We start from the raw sequence: 15,001 nt of genomic DNA on the forward strand, positions 1-15,001 counted from the left end.
TGAAACTATTAAAAATTAAATAATATATATTAATATTTTTCATAAATTACTTTAAACCATGTTTATATATTTTATTTAGTTTGATTGTGTTAACATAATTACCACTAAAATTTAATATTGTATTCAAATTGATTAAATTTTTTTCTTTTTATCCCAGTCTTTGAATATATATTTCGTATATCATGTATATAAAGCAAATAGTATTAAAATTATTATAGTTATTACAAGAAGTATTTCTCTTATATAGTAAAAACAAAAAATTAATTGTATTTTTAAAAATAATTTTTTTTTATGAATAAAAAATTTTCAAAATATGTTAATAAAAAAATATTTCTTTCAATATTTAATTTTAAACGGTTTGTATATATTTATTTATAAAATATTTGTTATTAAATAAATAATATCATTTCTTATCATTTTTATTAAATTAAGTTTTTACTTACTACTACTTAATAAAAAAAAAATTAAAATTTTAAGGATATAAAATTAAATTTAAAACAATAAAAAATAAGAAACATATTAAAAAACAAATTTTTAATTAATTACTCTTACAATTTGTTTTTTAAAAATATATAAAATTAAACAAAAATATATAAATTTTTCACTTAATATCAGCAACATTCTGTTTCTTTCATATCCTGCTTAATCCACCCAAAAAAAAAATATCCTAAACCTGAACCTAAAATAATAGCCAAAGAAATCCAATAATTGTAGCTCATAAATACTAACATTAGTAAATAGGATATTATAATTTGTATTAAATTAATTAAGGTCTGTATAATATGTGGAGCAGCTAATAGACGTTCCAGATATGTCTGTGTTCGAATTTCTTTTGGTTTCGAGTGACACCTGTTCGATTTCATTTCCATTTCCAGTGTCATACGTTTCACTTCCTTTCTCACTGTTAATCTTAGTAAATATTCACGTAAACATTTAAGTAATTCATACAAAAATGCAACAGAAAATATAACTAATATTGCAAATAAAAACTCTGGAATACTACTGGCGATCCAATCTTTCCATAGAATTCTTTCACAATGCCCGCCGTGAAACTAACAAATAAATTTAACATTAATTATAATTGTTTTATTAAATAATTAAATAAATTGTAAATGAAAGATTTCGATAATAACACTTACCACCATTGAAGATGGACAAGATTTTTCCTCGTTAACGTCAATATTTTCCTGTGCATGATTATGATCCATTTTTGAACTAAAAAATATTTCAAAAAATAAATAGTTATAGTTTACGAAAATAAAATTTAGTTTATTAAAAGTTAAATAGTGTTATTAATTTTATATGATTCAAGGACAAAGTTTTCTTTAAATAAAATATTTGAAATATATTTTGAAAAATATATAAATCTTTCTACATTATAAAAACAAACTTAATAATTTGTTAAAATTTTATAATTTGATATACAATACTTTTTTAATATTTTTAAATATTTTTTGTTTAATGTTAGAATATTAACATATTTTTATTCGTCTTTTGGAGGAGTATTCCTTCCCCTTGCTTGATGAAACGCAAAGCAGCGCAACAACTGAGAAATTTATTATGTTGATGCTGCATTGAGAGGTAAGTCATTATATACATATTTCCTACTGGGTATCAATTGCGAATATGCATACATTTAAGATTTATATTCGTTTAAGTTTTTTTATAAATTTTTGCATATTTCTAAATTACAGATTAATCGAATTATTAATTTATAATTTAAATAATTATAAATATTAAACCATTTATAAATATATTACCAAATTTTATTAATATGTTTTCGAACGGACTTATTGGTTAATTGTTTAAATAATACACAATTTTTTTTAAATATATTAAAAAATATATTTTATTGTCACCAATATTTCGATTATAGTCTGTAGTTATCTTTAGGGTACCTTTATTTTATTTTATTTTATTTTATTTTATTTTATTTTATTTTATTTTTTACTGATAACAAACATTTGTTTAAAATATATAATCAATGTATTTAAATAATTAATTTAATTAATTATCATCTTTTGGAATCGATATTTCATTTTTAAAAATAAAACTTTTGTTTAAACATAAAATAAATGGGATAACCTCTTAAAATCATCAGAACCTCTTAAAATTAAGGTAGCTTAATTGTCAATTGACTTTATTTTGAACATCAAAGATATAAAGTATATATGTTATGTGGCATATATATAATAAGATTATATATAATAAGAAGCAATTCGAAAATTTTCAAAAACCATAGAAATCTGGAGTATAGTCTGGAGTATACTCATACTTTCAATTACAGATGAAAGTAATGCGTTTGAATGATAACTTAACGTGTGGCAAATATTTTATATCTTAAAAAAATGAAGTCAATAAGGTATGACATCATTCATAGAATTAATAGACTAGCATTCTAACTGTGGGATTAAATTAATTTGATGAAAGTATGCAGTAGAATAGATTGAATTATATTTTCTATCCAATTCTCATCATGTCCCTGTTACTACCGAACTTCTGAATATTTTGAAGACTGTGAACTTGGATTACCGTCATTATATTAGTTGGTTTGAGGAAGTTATAATATTAAAACAATACAAAAAGGTTTTTTGTGAAGAATAACATAATATATGAAAAACTAAATGAAATAGTATTACAAAAACTTAAACTATATATAATATATAATTACTTAACATCGATTATGGTGCAATTTTTAAGGAAGACAACAGTTAAAAAAAAAACTTTAGAAAAATATAGAGTATAGAAAGTGATTAAAATTTATGTTTTAAAGAGTGGGGTATCACATTTTTTGGTTCAGGTTGCCTTTGAACCTTATAACGTCATTGCTGATAGACCGGCCGTATTTCGTTAAACCATTTTAACTGATTAAAACAAATGTATAGCTAATTGAATGTTTTAAAGAAGTACTAATTATATATAACTGAAATGTTATATATTTCAAGTTTCTGTATAGATATATCAATGTTGATTCAAATTTATTTATTTCCATATATGTATGTATATATGTTTAATGACATGTTGAACATTATTTCCCTAATGTAAATCGTCGATGAATACCGGATATAATCTATATAGAGAAAAACGCGTACATTTTAAGTAAATGGTCATATAAATGGTCAAATGTATCGATATATATGCATTCGAATATATAAAGTACATTCACTATATGTTTATTGTACTATATACAATCTTTAATTCAATGGTTTTACTATATATCTTGACTTTTGTTATATATTTATTTTTGATGTATCTTTGTGCATAATATAATAATATTATTATATGGTATCGCAAACTTTTAGAAAAATGTTTGATTTTATAAAATTTTGATTATAAGTAAGTATGTATGATATTTTAAAATAAATTTTAAAAGAATTTATATAATTTCTAGTATTTTTCTCTTAGTTCAATGGTCTTAGACCGCACAATCTCAATTATCACTTATGATTCACTGAATTCTGATTGCAGTAATGCATTTAAATTAATATTTAATGAATTATAAATATAAATATAATGGTATTTATAAATAAATATAAAATATTTATTAATAAAAGTTTATTTAAATTTTTTCGAGTTGTTTAACAAATCACACATTTTGTTATTATTTTCCATTCTCTCACCACTGTTTATGAAGCGTAAATAGCACTTCTCACTGTAAGCAATTTTTCTACTAAAATATCGTCAACAAACGTGTTGGTGTCTTACTCCACTGAAACGACTTGCAGTTAATTAAATCCCATACAAAAGATAAGAATTGTTTACGATTGTGGGATTTAAAAAGAATTATTTTCACCGTTGAAGTATCTGATACGTAGAGTGACATTTTTATACGTAAATGTAAAATGAGTGAAGTCAAAATAATTACAATTTTTCACTTTAAGAACACAAACGACACGATCTCTTTTAAAATTCAATGTGAAAGCAAAGTTATTATTATTTATAAAAAAAATTAATTTAATAATATTATTGAAAAATATTTTTTTAAGTTTATATCTCCACATTTCTGTTCACTTGATCACAGACAATAAGTAATTATTATTAAAATTAAATTAAAATTTCTTTCCATGAAATGAATATTCCAAAAATCCAATGTAAACACCAACACATAGGTTTTATAATTGATATCATAAAATATACTCAATATTCCATATCACCAATATAGAGACTTACGTTTTAAACCGATGAATTGGTTTCGTAACTAAAAACTAGAAGGATTCACATAAGCTCTTTATGAAACTTTTTTATGTTCCTGAAATTCCATCAAGTATATTTCTTCAACACTCTTTATTATTTAAACTAAAATTTACTGACGACCTTATATCTCTACTTTCCATACTGTATGTTAAAATTACTATGTGCGGGATATGAGCAATTTAATTTATATGCTGAGATTGCTAGTCAAAGGGCAACATGCTATTGTTGAAAACTATATATACAAATACTCTGTGTATATTCTATACGTTTAATAAAAATATTATTAAACGAAAATATTATATCTCAGAGAGTGTAGCGCATAAGTAGCACAAGTAATTGAGTTTTATCTTATCAGTAGTTATTGAGACATGACATCAAACATATAAGAGACAAGAAATGAACAAAATAAACAAGTATAAGATTTATGTTTACTAATAAACTCACCTGCAATTGTTATTAAAAAATTACCAACTGTACGCTTTCATATATTAACAAATTAATTCTTATATTTCCTAAATTAAATAATTTCTTTAAACATTTTTTATAAATTCATGAAAATAAATAAATTTATTCACTAAAAATGCCTAACACCGAGCAATAAAGCGCTAGCTTTTATTACTTTTATAAGTAATAACGATACTACCGAAGTAGTCACTTCAATCACGAAAATAGTTTAATTTGATAAGATATTTTTCTCATAAGAAAATTCAAGCTTTTTTGCACTCAACAAAGCATTTAATTAAATTAAAATGTGTACAATAAGATGTTGTTTATTACTGTTTATTACAAACCTAAAATTATGCTTTTTAATTATGAGAAAGAAAATAAGTTTATTAAAAATTTAACTAAACCATTCTTTAGCACCTTTACCGAAATCTTAATCTGTCAAACAATCTTAAAAGGGAAAATGTGATATAAATTAATACAATTAAAACAACAAATAAAATAAATTTACTTAACTGTAATTGTATAAATAAATTGTTGATATATATAACAAAATCTTCAAAGAAATACATTATAATTTAGTTAGTAGCAACCAGACTTAACGCTATCCAGAATCGCTGGTCCAGAACTAAAAATGAGGACGCAAGTATATTTAATCAGAATTTGCCATCTTCATAGTCGAACTTCATTCAGGCGTTTGGCTCTGTCATAGCAAGCAGAGACAACTGAACTTTAAATATAGTGTTCCTTATTAAGACGGTTAAAATTTAAACTGAGGGCTTTAAATTAAACGACAGAGTTAGCAGTAAAAACTTTTTTAGAAAATTTGGTCTTACCATCTTACTAAAACTACCTGATCATTATAGTGTTTTTCAGCAGAAGTTAAAACAATTTATTGTGCAACAGCGTAGGTACTAAATACGGTTTCTAGAATTAATGTCGCCATCGTCTTGTGATCAAATAAGAACTTTAATTTTTAATTTTTGAATTCCCGTGCTTAACAAATCGGTAAATTTTATTTTCACGCTGGCAACACTATTATACACATTCTGTCAAAGTTTAACGTATATTGTACGATTAGTTTTTGTTTGGAGTCTATACAAAGAAGTCGAAAAATTTTCGTGTGGCGATTTTTACCTAATGACCTCTATGGTCTCAAAATGCGCAATGGCAAGGAACAGGAAGTCGGGGGTATAGGAAAAATGTCACACGGGGCCATATCTGAAGAGTACGGTGCTTGGTTGATGATATTGGTGGGGTTTTTGGCCAAAAACTGCGGCTTTTTTTTAATGAAATTAAACTTTTTTGCCACCAGCCGAGAAGCGACGCGTTTCAAACCCAAAACATCAGTTTAAATGTGTTCGGCCGATCCATATGAAATGCCCAACAACACTGCAATATCTCTAATCGGTTCACAACGATTTTCCAACACGATCTGCTTCGCCGATTCAATGTTTTCTTCAGTAACAGAAGTTGTTGGGCAGCCAGGGATCTCATCATGGTCCAAGCTTGTACAACCGTCTTTGAACCTTTTAAATTATTCGTATACTCGTGGTTGCGACACACACTTGAATTTAAAAATAGGCTGTATTTAATGAAATTGGTTTAAAAACGCGCTTTTTTTAATAAGTTGTCTAGGCTTGTCAGTGTCCAACTCATAGTGATATCTGGACGTGCTGCTCTCCAAAATTTACTCTGCGTTAAACTGACAATTAATCATAAATACCAAGGATTGACGAGAAAACCTTGCTATATCTACTTATTTGGGAGATAAAGATTCTTGTCAGATGACAAAAGTCACCTGTTCCGAATTGGACAAAATTTGTACCCAGTTATGTCTTTCAACTAAAGCGGTTTCAACTCAATAATATAGTATCGGTACTGCCAGGACATTGGTATAAGACGTGGTCTACTCTCTCTCGACTTTTGTCGGGGATGTGGTTTTTTGGTTCACGAGTAAATTGTACTTCAAATCATGTGTCAGTGTCCATCATTGGAGAGAAGAAAATTCAAAATAATAAGCCCTCTTTTTTAACTGACCTGAAAATCAGTAGATGTTCTTGAATGGGAGAGTCAGGCTTTTTCAGAGAACAGCTGTTTGTAATGGCTGCGATATAAATTTCAGTTATTTCAATATATAGTATTATTGTATTATCCATAAATATATTACAGTTCTTCATAAAATTTTTTTTGAAATAAAAAAAAATTTTTGCGTATATAAATGTTAAGTATCTTTATTGATTTTACTATATAAAATATAAATATATAAATATATAATATACAAATGAATTTTTGAATTTTAACACATTTTTAAATTTTATTGTTAAAAAGTGAAAATAAATTTTACCTTCTAACGTTAAAACTTAGGACGGAGTTAGGGTTTATTTATTGAAGATAATTAATTAAATAATTTATGAAAAAAAAATTAATAACTGTTATCTTATTTTTTTTTCTAATTACTATAAAATAAATTTTGATATTTTTACTATTGCATATGTAATAGTTACAGATAATTAGTATTATTCTTAATTAATGAAATACAATTTTACTTTTTTATTTCAATGACAGCAATCCTTTTCAACGCCTTTTTTGATCCAACCAAAGAAGAAGTAACCACATGTTAAACCCAAAAAGACTGACAAGCATAACCAATAATTGTAGTTCATGAAAACCAACATTATCAGATATGATATAATGACTTGAAAGAAGTTTAGAACAGTCTGTAACAGATGTGCCGGATCTGTTATTATTTGCCAATAATTTTTCCTTCTTATTTCTGCTAATGGTGTACAAGAACCACTGTTATGTTCTGAAGACATAGGTTGCGACGCAGCTTTTGCAGCTTTGATGAGTAAATATTCACGGTAAAATTTAAGAGCCTCATATATGAAACAAATTGCAAACCAGGCCAGACATGAGAATGTAAACTCAGTAACAGTGTATGCAACCCAACTAGTCCACAAAATACGTTCACAGTGTCCACCATGGAACTGAAAAAAAATTCAAAAGTTATTTTCTGCTTGTTTATTAAGATTTATTTATAAATATTTAAAATTTAGCTGAATCATAATTTATTGTTCAAATCGAAAAAAATTGAACTATTGTACATTTCTGTAACTTACAAACATCCAAGTCCTCTTATTTATCCATTTGCTATCGTTCTTTTATAAGTACGAAGGAAATAAGCCGTCTTTCGATAAGGTCAAGATCACTAACATACAAACAAGACTCAAATCTTAAAATCACTCTATGCTTCTATCTAAAAATTTATATGAATTTCCAAGTAACAGATTTAAACAGAAGAGCGGCACCCAGAGTAGACTGTCGCCCATATTCTTGTTGGCTGCGCAATGTCAGGTAGTAAAAGCACGGGCTTTACTACCTGTCATGTCATGACTCCTAATGGGACATTGGTGAAGTTAAAACCACTCACAATGTTAACATAATCCATATATAATTATTTTTGTCAAGCTTTTATAATACGCTGGAATGCGCGTTTTTTTTTAAGTTGTGACCAGTTACTAGACTACCACGTTTTATATTTTATTGTCGAACAGATATCCTAGTTAAAAACGATGAATGATTTTGTGCTTATTTATTTTTTTACGATTGTCATATTCGCGTTCGATTAATAATTAAATATCATGTCTCCAAGCTCTCAGAGTAGTAGTCCTTTTTAATTTAATCTTTCTACTAAGGTATAATTACACATTCGTAAAGGCATTTTTCTATTTAAGTTCTTTTACTTAAAATGTCAATCCGGTTGTTTAGAATTCAGAATTATTTAAATTTAATCAAAGCATTTAAAGCTCTTTATATACTTTTCTTTTTATTAAAAAATAAATTATTCATGAAAAATATATATGATGTATATCATCTAATACAATTCTATACTATATATAAATATAGAAAGCGTGAATATCATAAATACATTTATATAAATAACTATTTCATAATATTTGATGGTTTCATTATTTTAAAGAATATTATTTTATTACAAAATAGTTTATGCCTGTGAATATTATTATTTAAGTTTTTCATATATATGGCAATAAATATGGGACGGAATTTGGATATTTTGGAGTTCTATTGCATAAATGCATTACTATAAACTGAAAATTATTAAGAAAGTTTAAATAAATATAAAACTAAATTATTTTTAAATTTGAAAACAATAATAAAAATGTTTTTAAAAATTGAAGACGAATTAGGTATTCCAAAATATAATTAAAAATACAAATATGCAATAAATATACCAGTTATAAACAATATATATATATAGACATATATTTTCTAATCGAATCACTTTAAAGGATAAAAAATTGGATTTATATAATATAATATATATAACACATAATTTTAAATTATATATTTTAAATGAAAATAAACTTATAAAACAAACTGATTTAGTTTAAATAAGAAAACACGTATATAATTTGGATAAAAAAATTAATTACAACAATTATTATTAGATCCTAGTCTAAGCCAACCGAAGCAAAAATATCCAATACTCAAACCCAAAATACAGGATAGACAAAGCCAATAATTGAAGTTCATGAACACCAACATTATCAGATAGGACACAATAACTTGAATACCATTCAAAGCTGTTTGTAAAACATGTGTTGATGACAAAATGCGCTCAAAATAGGTTTTATTATTGATTTCTGCTAAAGGAGTACTAGAATCGCCACTGTGCTCTGCAGCCATACGTTCTTGCTCCCTACGTGCTGTTTTTATAATTAAATATTCTCGTAAAAATTTTAAGGCTTCATATAAGAAGCAAATTGCGAACCAAGCCACACAAGACCAAGCAAATTCAGAAACTGTGGACGCAACCCATGTGGTCCAAAGTATACGTTCACAGTGACCACCATGAAACTGAAAGAAAGAGAGAATTTGCGTTTTATTGGTCATGTTAAATAGAACTAAGAAAAATGTTTATTTTAAAAAAAAAATTGGGACAAATTCTCAAAAAATATATGCATTCTGAAGTCTAAACATAACAGCTATGATATTTCTGTCTAACAATAATAAAAATACTAATTAGATTCAGGATTTACTAACTTCTGTACATTAAAGGACATAATAAAACCGATATAGAAAATAAATAAAACATTGAATTAGGATCGTATTCTTTGCTTTTTCACTTTGTCTACCCATGGAAACTAATTTTGAAAACAGTGATTTTAATTTTGTATAATATATGGACTACAGAGAACTTTGATTGAGTTCTTCAGAATTGTATTAGGAAAACAATTAATACAATATAACTAAGAATTTTGAATTTATTTTGGGTTTAAAAATAAATTTAATATTTATTTACGGTCATACTAGCTTCTTCACTAAATTTCTAATAAAGCTGGAACTAAAATAGCCCAAATTAAAGAACAGAACCTAAAATGAAAAAATATATTATTTTCATTGGAAAATAGTTAAAATAAAAAATAAAACTTGAATTATATTTTTGTCTTTTAAACATAAGTAAAATAAAAAACTTTATATTAAAGTTTTATAAAATATATACCTATTTCATATATGTGAACGTTATTTCCTGAATGTTTTCTATAACTCATGTCATGAGGATAGTTATAATACTGCTATAATCGTTGATGTATTATTGTCAAAGTAACTAATATCTTCACAATTACCTTATCATTATTATCCTAATAATTATTTACAATATATTATCAATTATAAATGTCCTTTTATTTCTAAATACTTAAAGTAGTTATTTTTGGAACTGAGATACTGGATTTAATAACTGTAAGTAGAGAAACTAAATGGCTAAAATATACTAGATGTATATGTATATAATAAGAGCTCTAACGATACTATTTACACTTGTATTGATAAGTTATCCTAACCAAAATAATGGTACACTTTTATTATTATAGTCAAAAAAGATATAGAACCAAAAATTTTCTGCAGATTGAGAAATTACAATAGGAGGTGGCCACAAGAAACATTTTTGAAAGATTATTTAATAATTATTTTATAACAAAATTTAATTATTGAAATCGAAGAGCACAATTGAAAAAATTTCTGCAAAAGACATACATACACGCTGTCTTTCTTCGGGTATTAGATTAAGTAAGTTTGGAATGGGGTTCTTGTACTCAAGAAAGCCCCTTGAGCAAAAATAATGGCCGGTTATAGTACCACAGAATAGGCAACAACTCCCCCATTAGATGAAGATGAATCCACTTGACAGTTCTATAAACTTGTCTAAATTCCTAGTTGTACAGGATGACAGCCCGAACATGTAAGTAAGAAAACTAGACCCGAAAATCGATCCTCTTCTAGCTAAAAATGAGCACTGACACATGAGATGGAGCACTATTTAACCCTCATCCTCCAGCCACAATCACGACAAATATTGTCATTATAGGATAAACCCAGTCTCATAGCATGCCTACATATTATGCAATGACCGTCAGCACTGAGCAGGTGAAGGGGGTATTATTCCATGCATCCTTTTTTCATTATTAATTATTTCTTCAGAACTATTTTTTTGTTTAAAATATTGTTTGGATATATCAGTGGATATAACAAACTGAGAACGTAGGTATATAATCTATAAATTTTTCTAGAAATAAATTTTACAAATAATTTTGTAAACTAGCACTTAGGTAAAACATCAATAAATTTAGCAACTAAATATAAACGAACTAAATATAATGGAACCAAGCATTTTGGTTCATACGCACTTGACTTCACCAAAATAATAATATTAAAGTGATGCAATAAAGCATAGTTTTATTTCATTAAAGAGTGAAGTTTAGCAAAGACGAATGCAGTATACAATAGATTTTGGCTTGGAAGAAGATCTTATTCTAATAAGGCTTAGAAACTGCTGAAATAAAGTTTTAAACCAAAATGAATAAATAATGAGAGGCACCCAAGACTCGTCACAATTACTAAGAACACAATGTTTACTGTTGGAGATTACTTTCGGAACACAGCCAACAGAAGACCAACTTTAGAAAAAAATATTGCTTCTATAAAACTAAATTTTTTTTTGTATATACATATGTAAAATCAATTATTAAAATATCACAATCGTGACAAACTAAGACTATAAGCCACGAATTGAATTAGATTCCTTTTTGAAAGAAGACATATTTTTTTATTCTTAAAAATAATTTTTGCACTCAAAATAATTAAAAATAGTTATAAATTTAAAAAGTCCTTCTTTATTATTTTTAAAAGCTTAAAATGCAGCTTTAACTTACCACCATAATCATTGGACATTTTTTCACCACAGTGGTGCTATTACTTCCACTACCCATATCCATTATGTGTAAAATATTATATAAAATTTTTTATTAAATAAACAAATAATTCTTTAAATTGTTCAATAAAGAAATTTGTTAAATAAAACTGTTCTTGTAAGTACGGTAACACTTGCTTAACGCGGGCTACGTCTACACTGAATTTCCATACAAATTTGCCGAGGGTTTTTAAAACTCTGGGAATATGTGGTAATCCTATATAATAGATAAGCGCAAATATTGTGTAAAGAAAATATATAATATTATCGTGAAGTAACAATGAACTAAAGTACAGGGAAAGTTGCTTTGTAATAGTGAGGGAAAATGGAAAACAATAAACAGCGGCACAGGGGGAAAAATAACGTATCTTATCACTAAAGTATAGAGGCTTTTGAGAAAATACAAACCTTAAGTAGGTAGTCATAATTTAGGTTAAGAGAATTTTAAGTAATTTAATATACAATTAATTAATAAAATTAATAAAAAATTTTTAAATAATTAAAATGTTTAACATTGGAAAAAGGTAATAAATAAATACAATTAAAATATTTCATATATTGAATATAATATCATAAAAATTAATAGCAGCCCAAAAGAGTAGCCTTTGAAAACTGGCTATATATTTCTTCTGTCTTAGCAATAAACTGATAAGAATCTTTAGGCTACGATAACAACACAAATCGGCTGTCTTCAATTGTTTTAAGAGTAATGATTTCAAATATTTTTTTTTGCCCTGTTTTGTTATTGTAATTTATTTCAGTCTCTTGTTCATGCGAATTTTATTGTTTACTATGCCAGTTATTTTTCAACTTTGCCTTAACACGAGCAAAATGGATTTGATAGCCGCAAATAGGTGTATCTAGGCATTTTTATTTTTCTGGCCAAGTTAAAACGTGTGCAAAAAACTTCATTTTAGCAATATTGTAGGGCCGTGTGCAAAATGAATTCATCGTATTTTTTAATTATTGGGGCAAAGTGCATAATTGTGGTGAAATTTAAATTTGGTAAAATTGGTTTTAATCTTTGTTAAAAAAATAGACATGTTAAAAACTCTACAAATGCGTTAAAATTTTGAATGTTTAAATGAATTATTTAAAAAATTATATTATAAAAAATATTCCCGACTTAGTGAATTTCTTATAGTTGTTATATAGCCTATTTTTTACTTATATAAAAAATGCTTGTGATTTTATTTATTATCACAATTTTTTAAAATTCTAAAAAACAAAAAAACACCTTTAAAAGTATTTAAAATAAATCTTTATATGCATAATCTTAAGACGTTAATAACATCGCCATATAGCGTAGTGGAAAACTTAAACCTAGTATTAATATTCATTGATACAAAAGTCCGTATAAAAAAATTTTCTACGATATCAAAATTTTGCGGAAAATTTTTTTATATGAAGTTGTATGTCAATTTTTCGTGTGATTTAGATTTAATAGATTTAAGATATTAACTAGAATACCACAATTTTAGTAAAATTCAACCTTTTGAGCAACGTTTTCCACTACGCTATATATCAATGTTACTTCGTCTTAACATATCGTGACCAAAGTTACTTTAGTTACATATATTTTAATAGATAATATTTAAATATATATTTCGTGCAAAATGACTGTTGGTACTGGGCTTTTAGACATGCAGAATGACAATATTTTGATATTTATGAATTTTGATCATAATAAGTTTTGAAGGTTTAATGAGCGCTATTGTGCATAAAAAAATAATGTGTGATTCTAATCTATGTAAATAAAAACATTATATTATATATTATTATTATGTGTATTATTATATATATTATCATATATATTAATATATATATTATTTAAACAAATATTATTGTGCAAATTGTGAAAGCTTTTGTGAAAATTTTCCTGCAAACAATTTTTAATTATTTTTATGTTACTTTAGTTATATATATGCATACCATAAAATATTATATTTTATATTAATATACTTAATATAATATAATTATATTTCTTCTTATCTAAGATATTATATATAGAAATTGCTTCCTTCCAACATATTTTCAAGCAAAAAGTTTTAATAAACTTTTATGGCACCGGCAGAGAGTTCATAAGCCCCATTGCGACTATCATAAATCAAACGGAAGAAATTGTATATATAGTAGGTGCAGAATAATATGCAAAATTTCATTTTAATTATATATTTCTAAACGAATGCTTTTTGTGCAAATAATTAAGAAGCAAAGATTATCTTTAACATTTTCGTTATAAAGTCTGGAACATTGATTTTATTGACCATTTGCCATTTCAAGTCATTAAACAGGTATGAGTAAATCAGACAAAAAATTGCATCATTATTTTTTTAACACACATTTGATAAGAATATTGACAAGGGGCATTTGAAAAAAAATAACAATTTCATACAACAATAATTCAATTAATTTTGAAAATATAAAAATATCAAAATATACACTTTAAATAAAACAAGCAATTAATAGCACAATTACTTAAAATATATCTGAATATAATATATTCTATAAAAATTAAGTGTAAAGTGATCAAGGTATTTAGAATGTTTCAAATATACATTTCAAGTAAATTCTTTCACTACATTATAAATGATTCTTTATACATATAATAAATAAATAAATTCAATAAAAATTATTAAGTGATAATTCTAGTTTACTGCACTCTTAAATTTATAAACAGCCTTCTCGAAAACCATAACAGTTTTAAAACAGTGACAAACACCTTCTATAATAAATTAATTTATTCCAAAAAATGTTGTCCTAGATTACGGAAGTTTAACAGCACAAAAAAAAAACTAAAATAAATTTTTATTTTTCACTATATTTAAATGCAAATTAATCAATTTATTTTCTTAACATGGACTTAGTCAGATGAGCAATATTCTTTCCTTAAAGTATGTTCTATAACGAATTCTATATATAATCTATATTCATGTCCACCTTGTTTCTTTTAATGACTACTCGCATGCTTGTACTTTTAAAAGGTAGATATTTTTTAATGCATGGTTGAGACTTTTACCGTCTTGAAATTTATTAATTATTAACATTATATTTAAGAAATAAAAATATTTAGAAATAAAAATATAAATA

General features: G+C 25.5%; 2 protein-coding genes across 4 annotated transcripts; both read right to left on the minus strand.

The window, feature by feature from the left end:
• Positions 1-611: 611 nt before the first annotated feature.
• LOC119676567 (high affinity copper uptake protein 1-like) lies at positions 612-3,703 on the minus strand. The gene is made up of 3 exons (XM_038087807.1): positions 3,621-3,703; positions 1,140-1,215; positions 612-1,052 (listed from the first exon to the last, which is right to left on the minus strand). Exons 2-3 carry the CDS (start codon positions 1,206-1,208, stop codon positions 612-614), a joined length of 510 nt encoding a protein of 169 aa, XP_037943735.1. The 5' UTR covers positions 1,209-1,215; positions 3,621-3,703.
• A 3,372-nt stretch (positions 3,704-7,075) lies between these two features.
• LOC119681477 (high affinity copper uptake protein 1-like) lies at positions 7,076-12,058 on the minus strand. Of its 3 annotated transcripts, none has more exons than XM_038094684.1 (2): positions 7,761-8,414; positions 7,076-7,628 (listed from the first exon to the last, which is right to left on the minus strand). In XM_038094684.1, the coding sequence occupies exons 1-2, from the start codon at positions 7,764-7,766 to the stop codon at positions 7,197-7,199; spliced, it is 438 nt and encodes a 145-aa protein (XP_037950612.1). In that variant the 5' UTR covers positions 7,767-8,414; the 3' UTR covers positions 7,076-7,196. The 3 variants fall into 3 exon arrangements, with proteins under 3 accessions (XP_037950612.1, XP_037950610.1, XP_037950611.1); XM_038094682.1 differs by lacking the exon at positions 7,761-8,414 and adding an exon at positions 11,874-12,058 and having other exon boundaries at positions 7,079-7,628; XM_038094683.1 differs by lacking the exons at positions 7,076-7,628; positions 7,761-8,414 and adding exons at positions 9,069-9,519; positions 11,874-12,058.
• Positions 12,059-15,001: the final 2,943 nt, after the last annotated feature.

Source organism: Teleopsis dalmanni, chromosome 2 (genome assembly GCF_002237135.1).
Source record: "Teleopsis dalmanni isolate 2A chromosome 2, ASM223713v2, whole genome shotgun sequence".
Lineage (NCBI taxonomy): Eukaryota > Metazoa > Arthropoda > Insecta > Diptera > Diopsidae > Teleopsis > Teleopsis dalmanni.

Bases quoted from the DNA above. Each gene is read 5' to 3' on its own strand.
- LOC119676567 (XM_038087807.1), bottom strand. From the start codon at position 1,208: ATGGATCATAATCATGCACAGGAAAATATTGACGTTAACGAGGAAAAA. The intron at 1,053-1,139 runs GTAAGTGTTATT...TTTATTTGTTAG, and splicing joins CTTGTCCATCTTCAATGGTG to TTTCACGGCGGGCATTGTGA.
- LOC119681477 (XM_038094682.1), bottom strand. From the start codon at position 11,936: ATGGATATGGGTAGTGGAAGTAATAGCACCACTGTGGTGAAAAAATGT. The intron at 7,629-11,873 runs GTAAGTTAAAGC...ATTTTTTTTCAG, and splicing joins AATGTCCAATGATTATGGTG to TTCCATGGTGGACACTGTGA.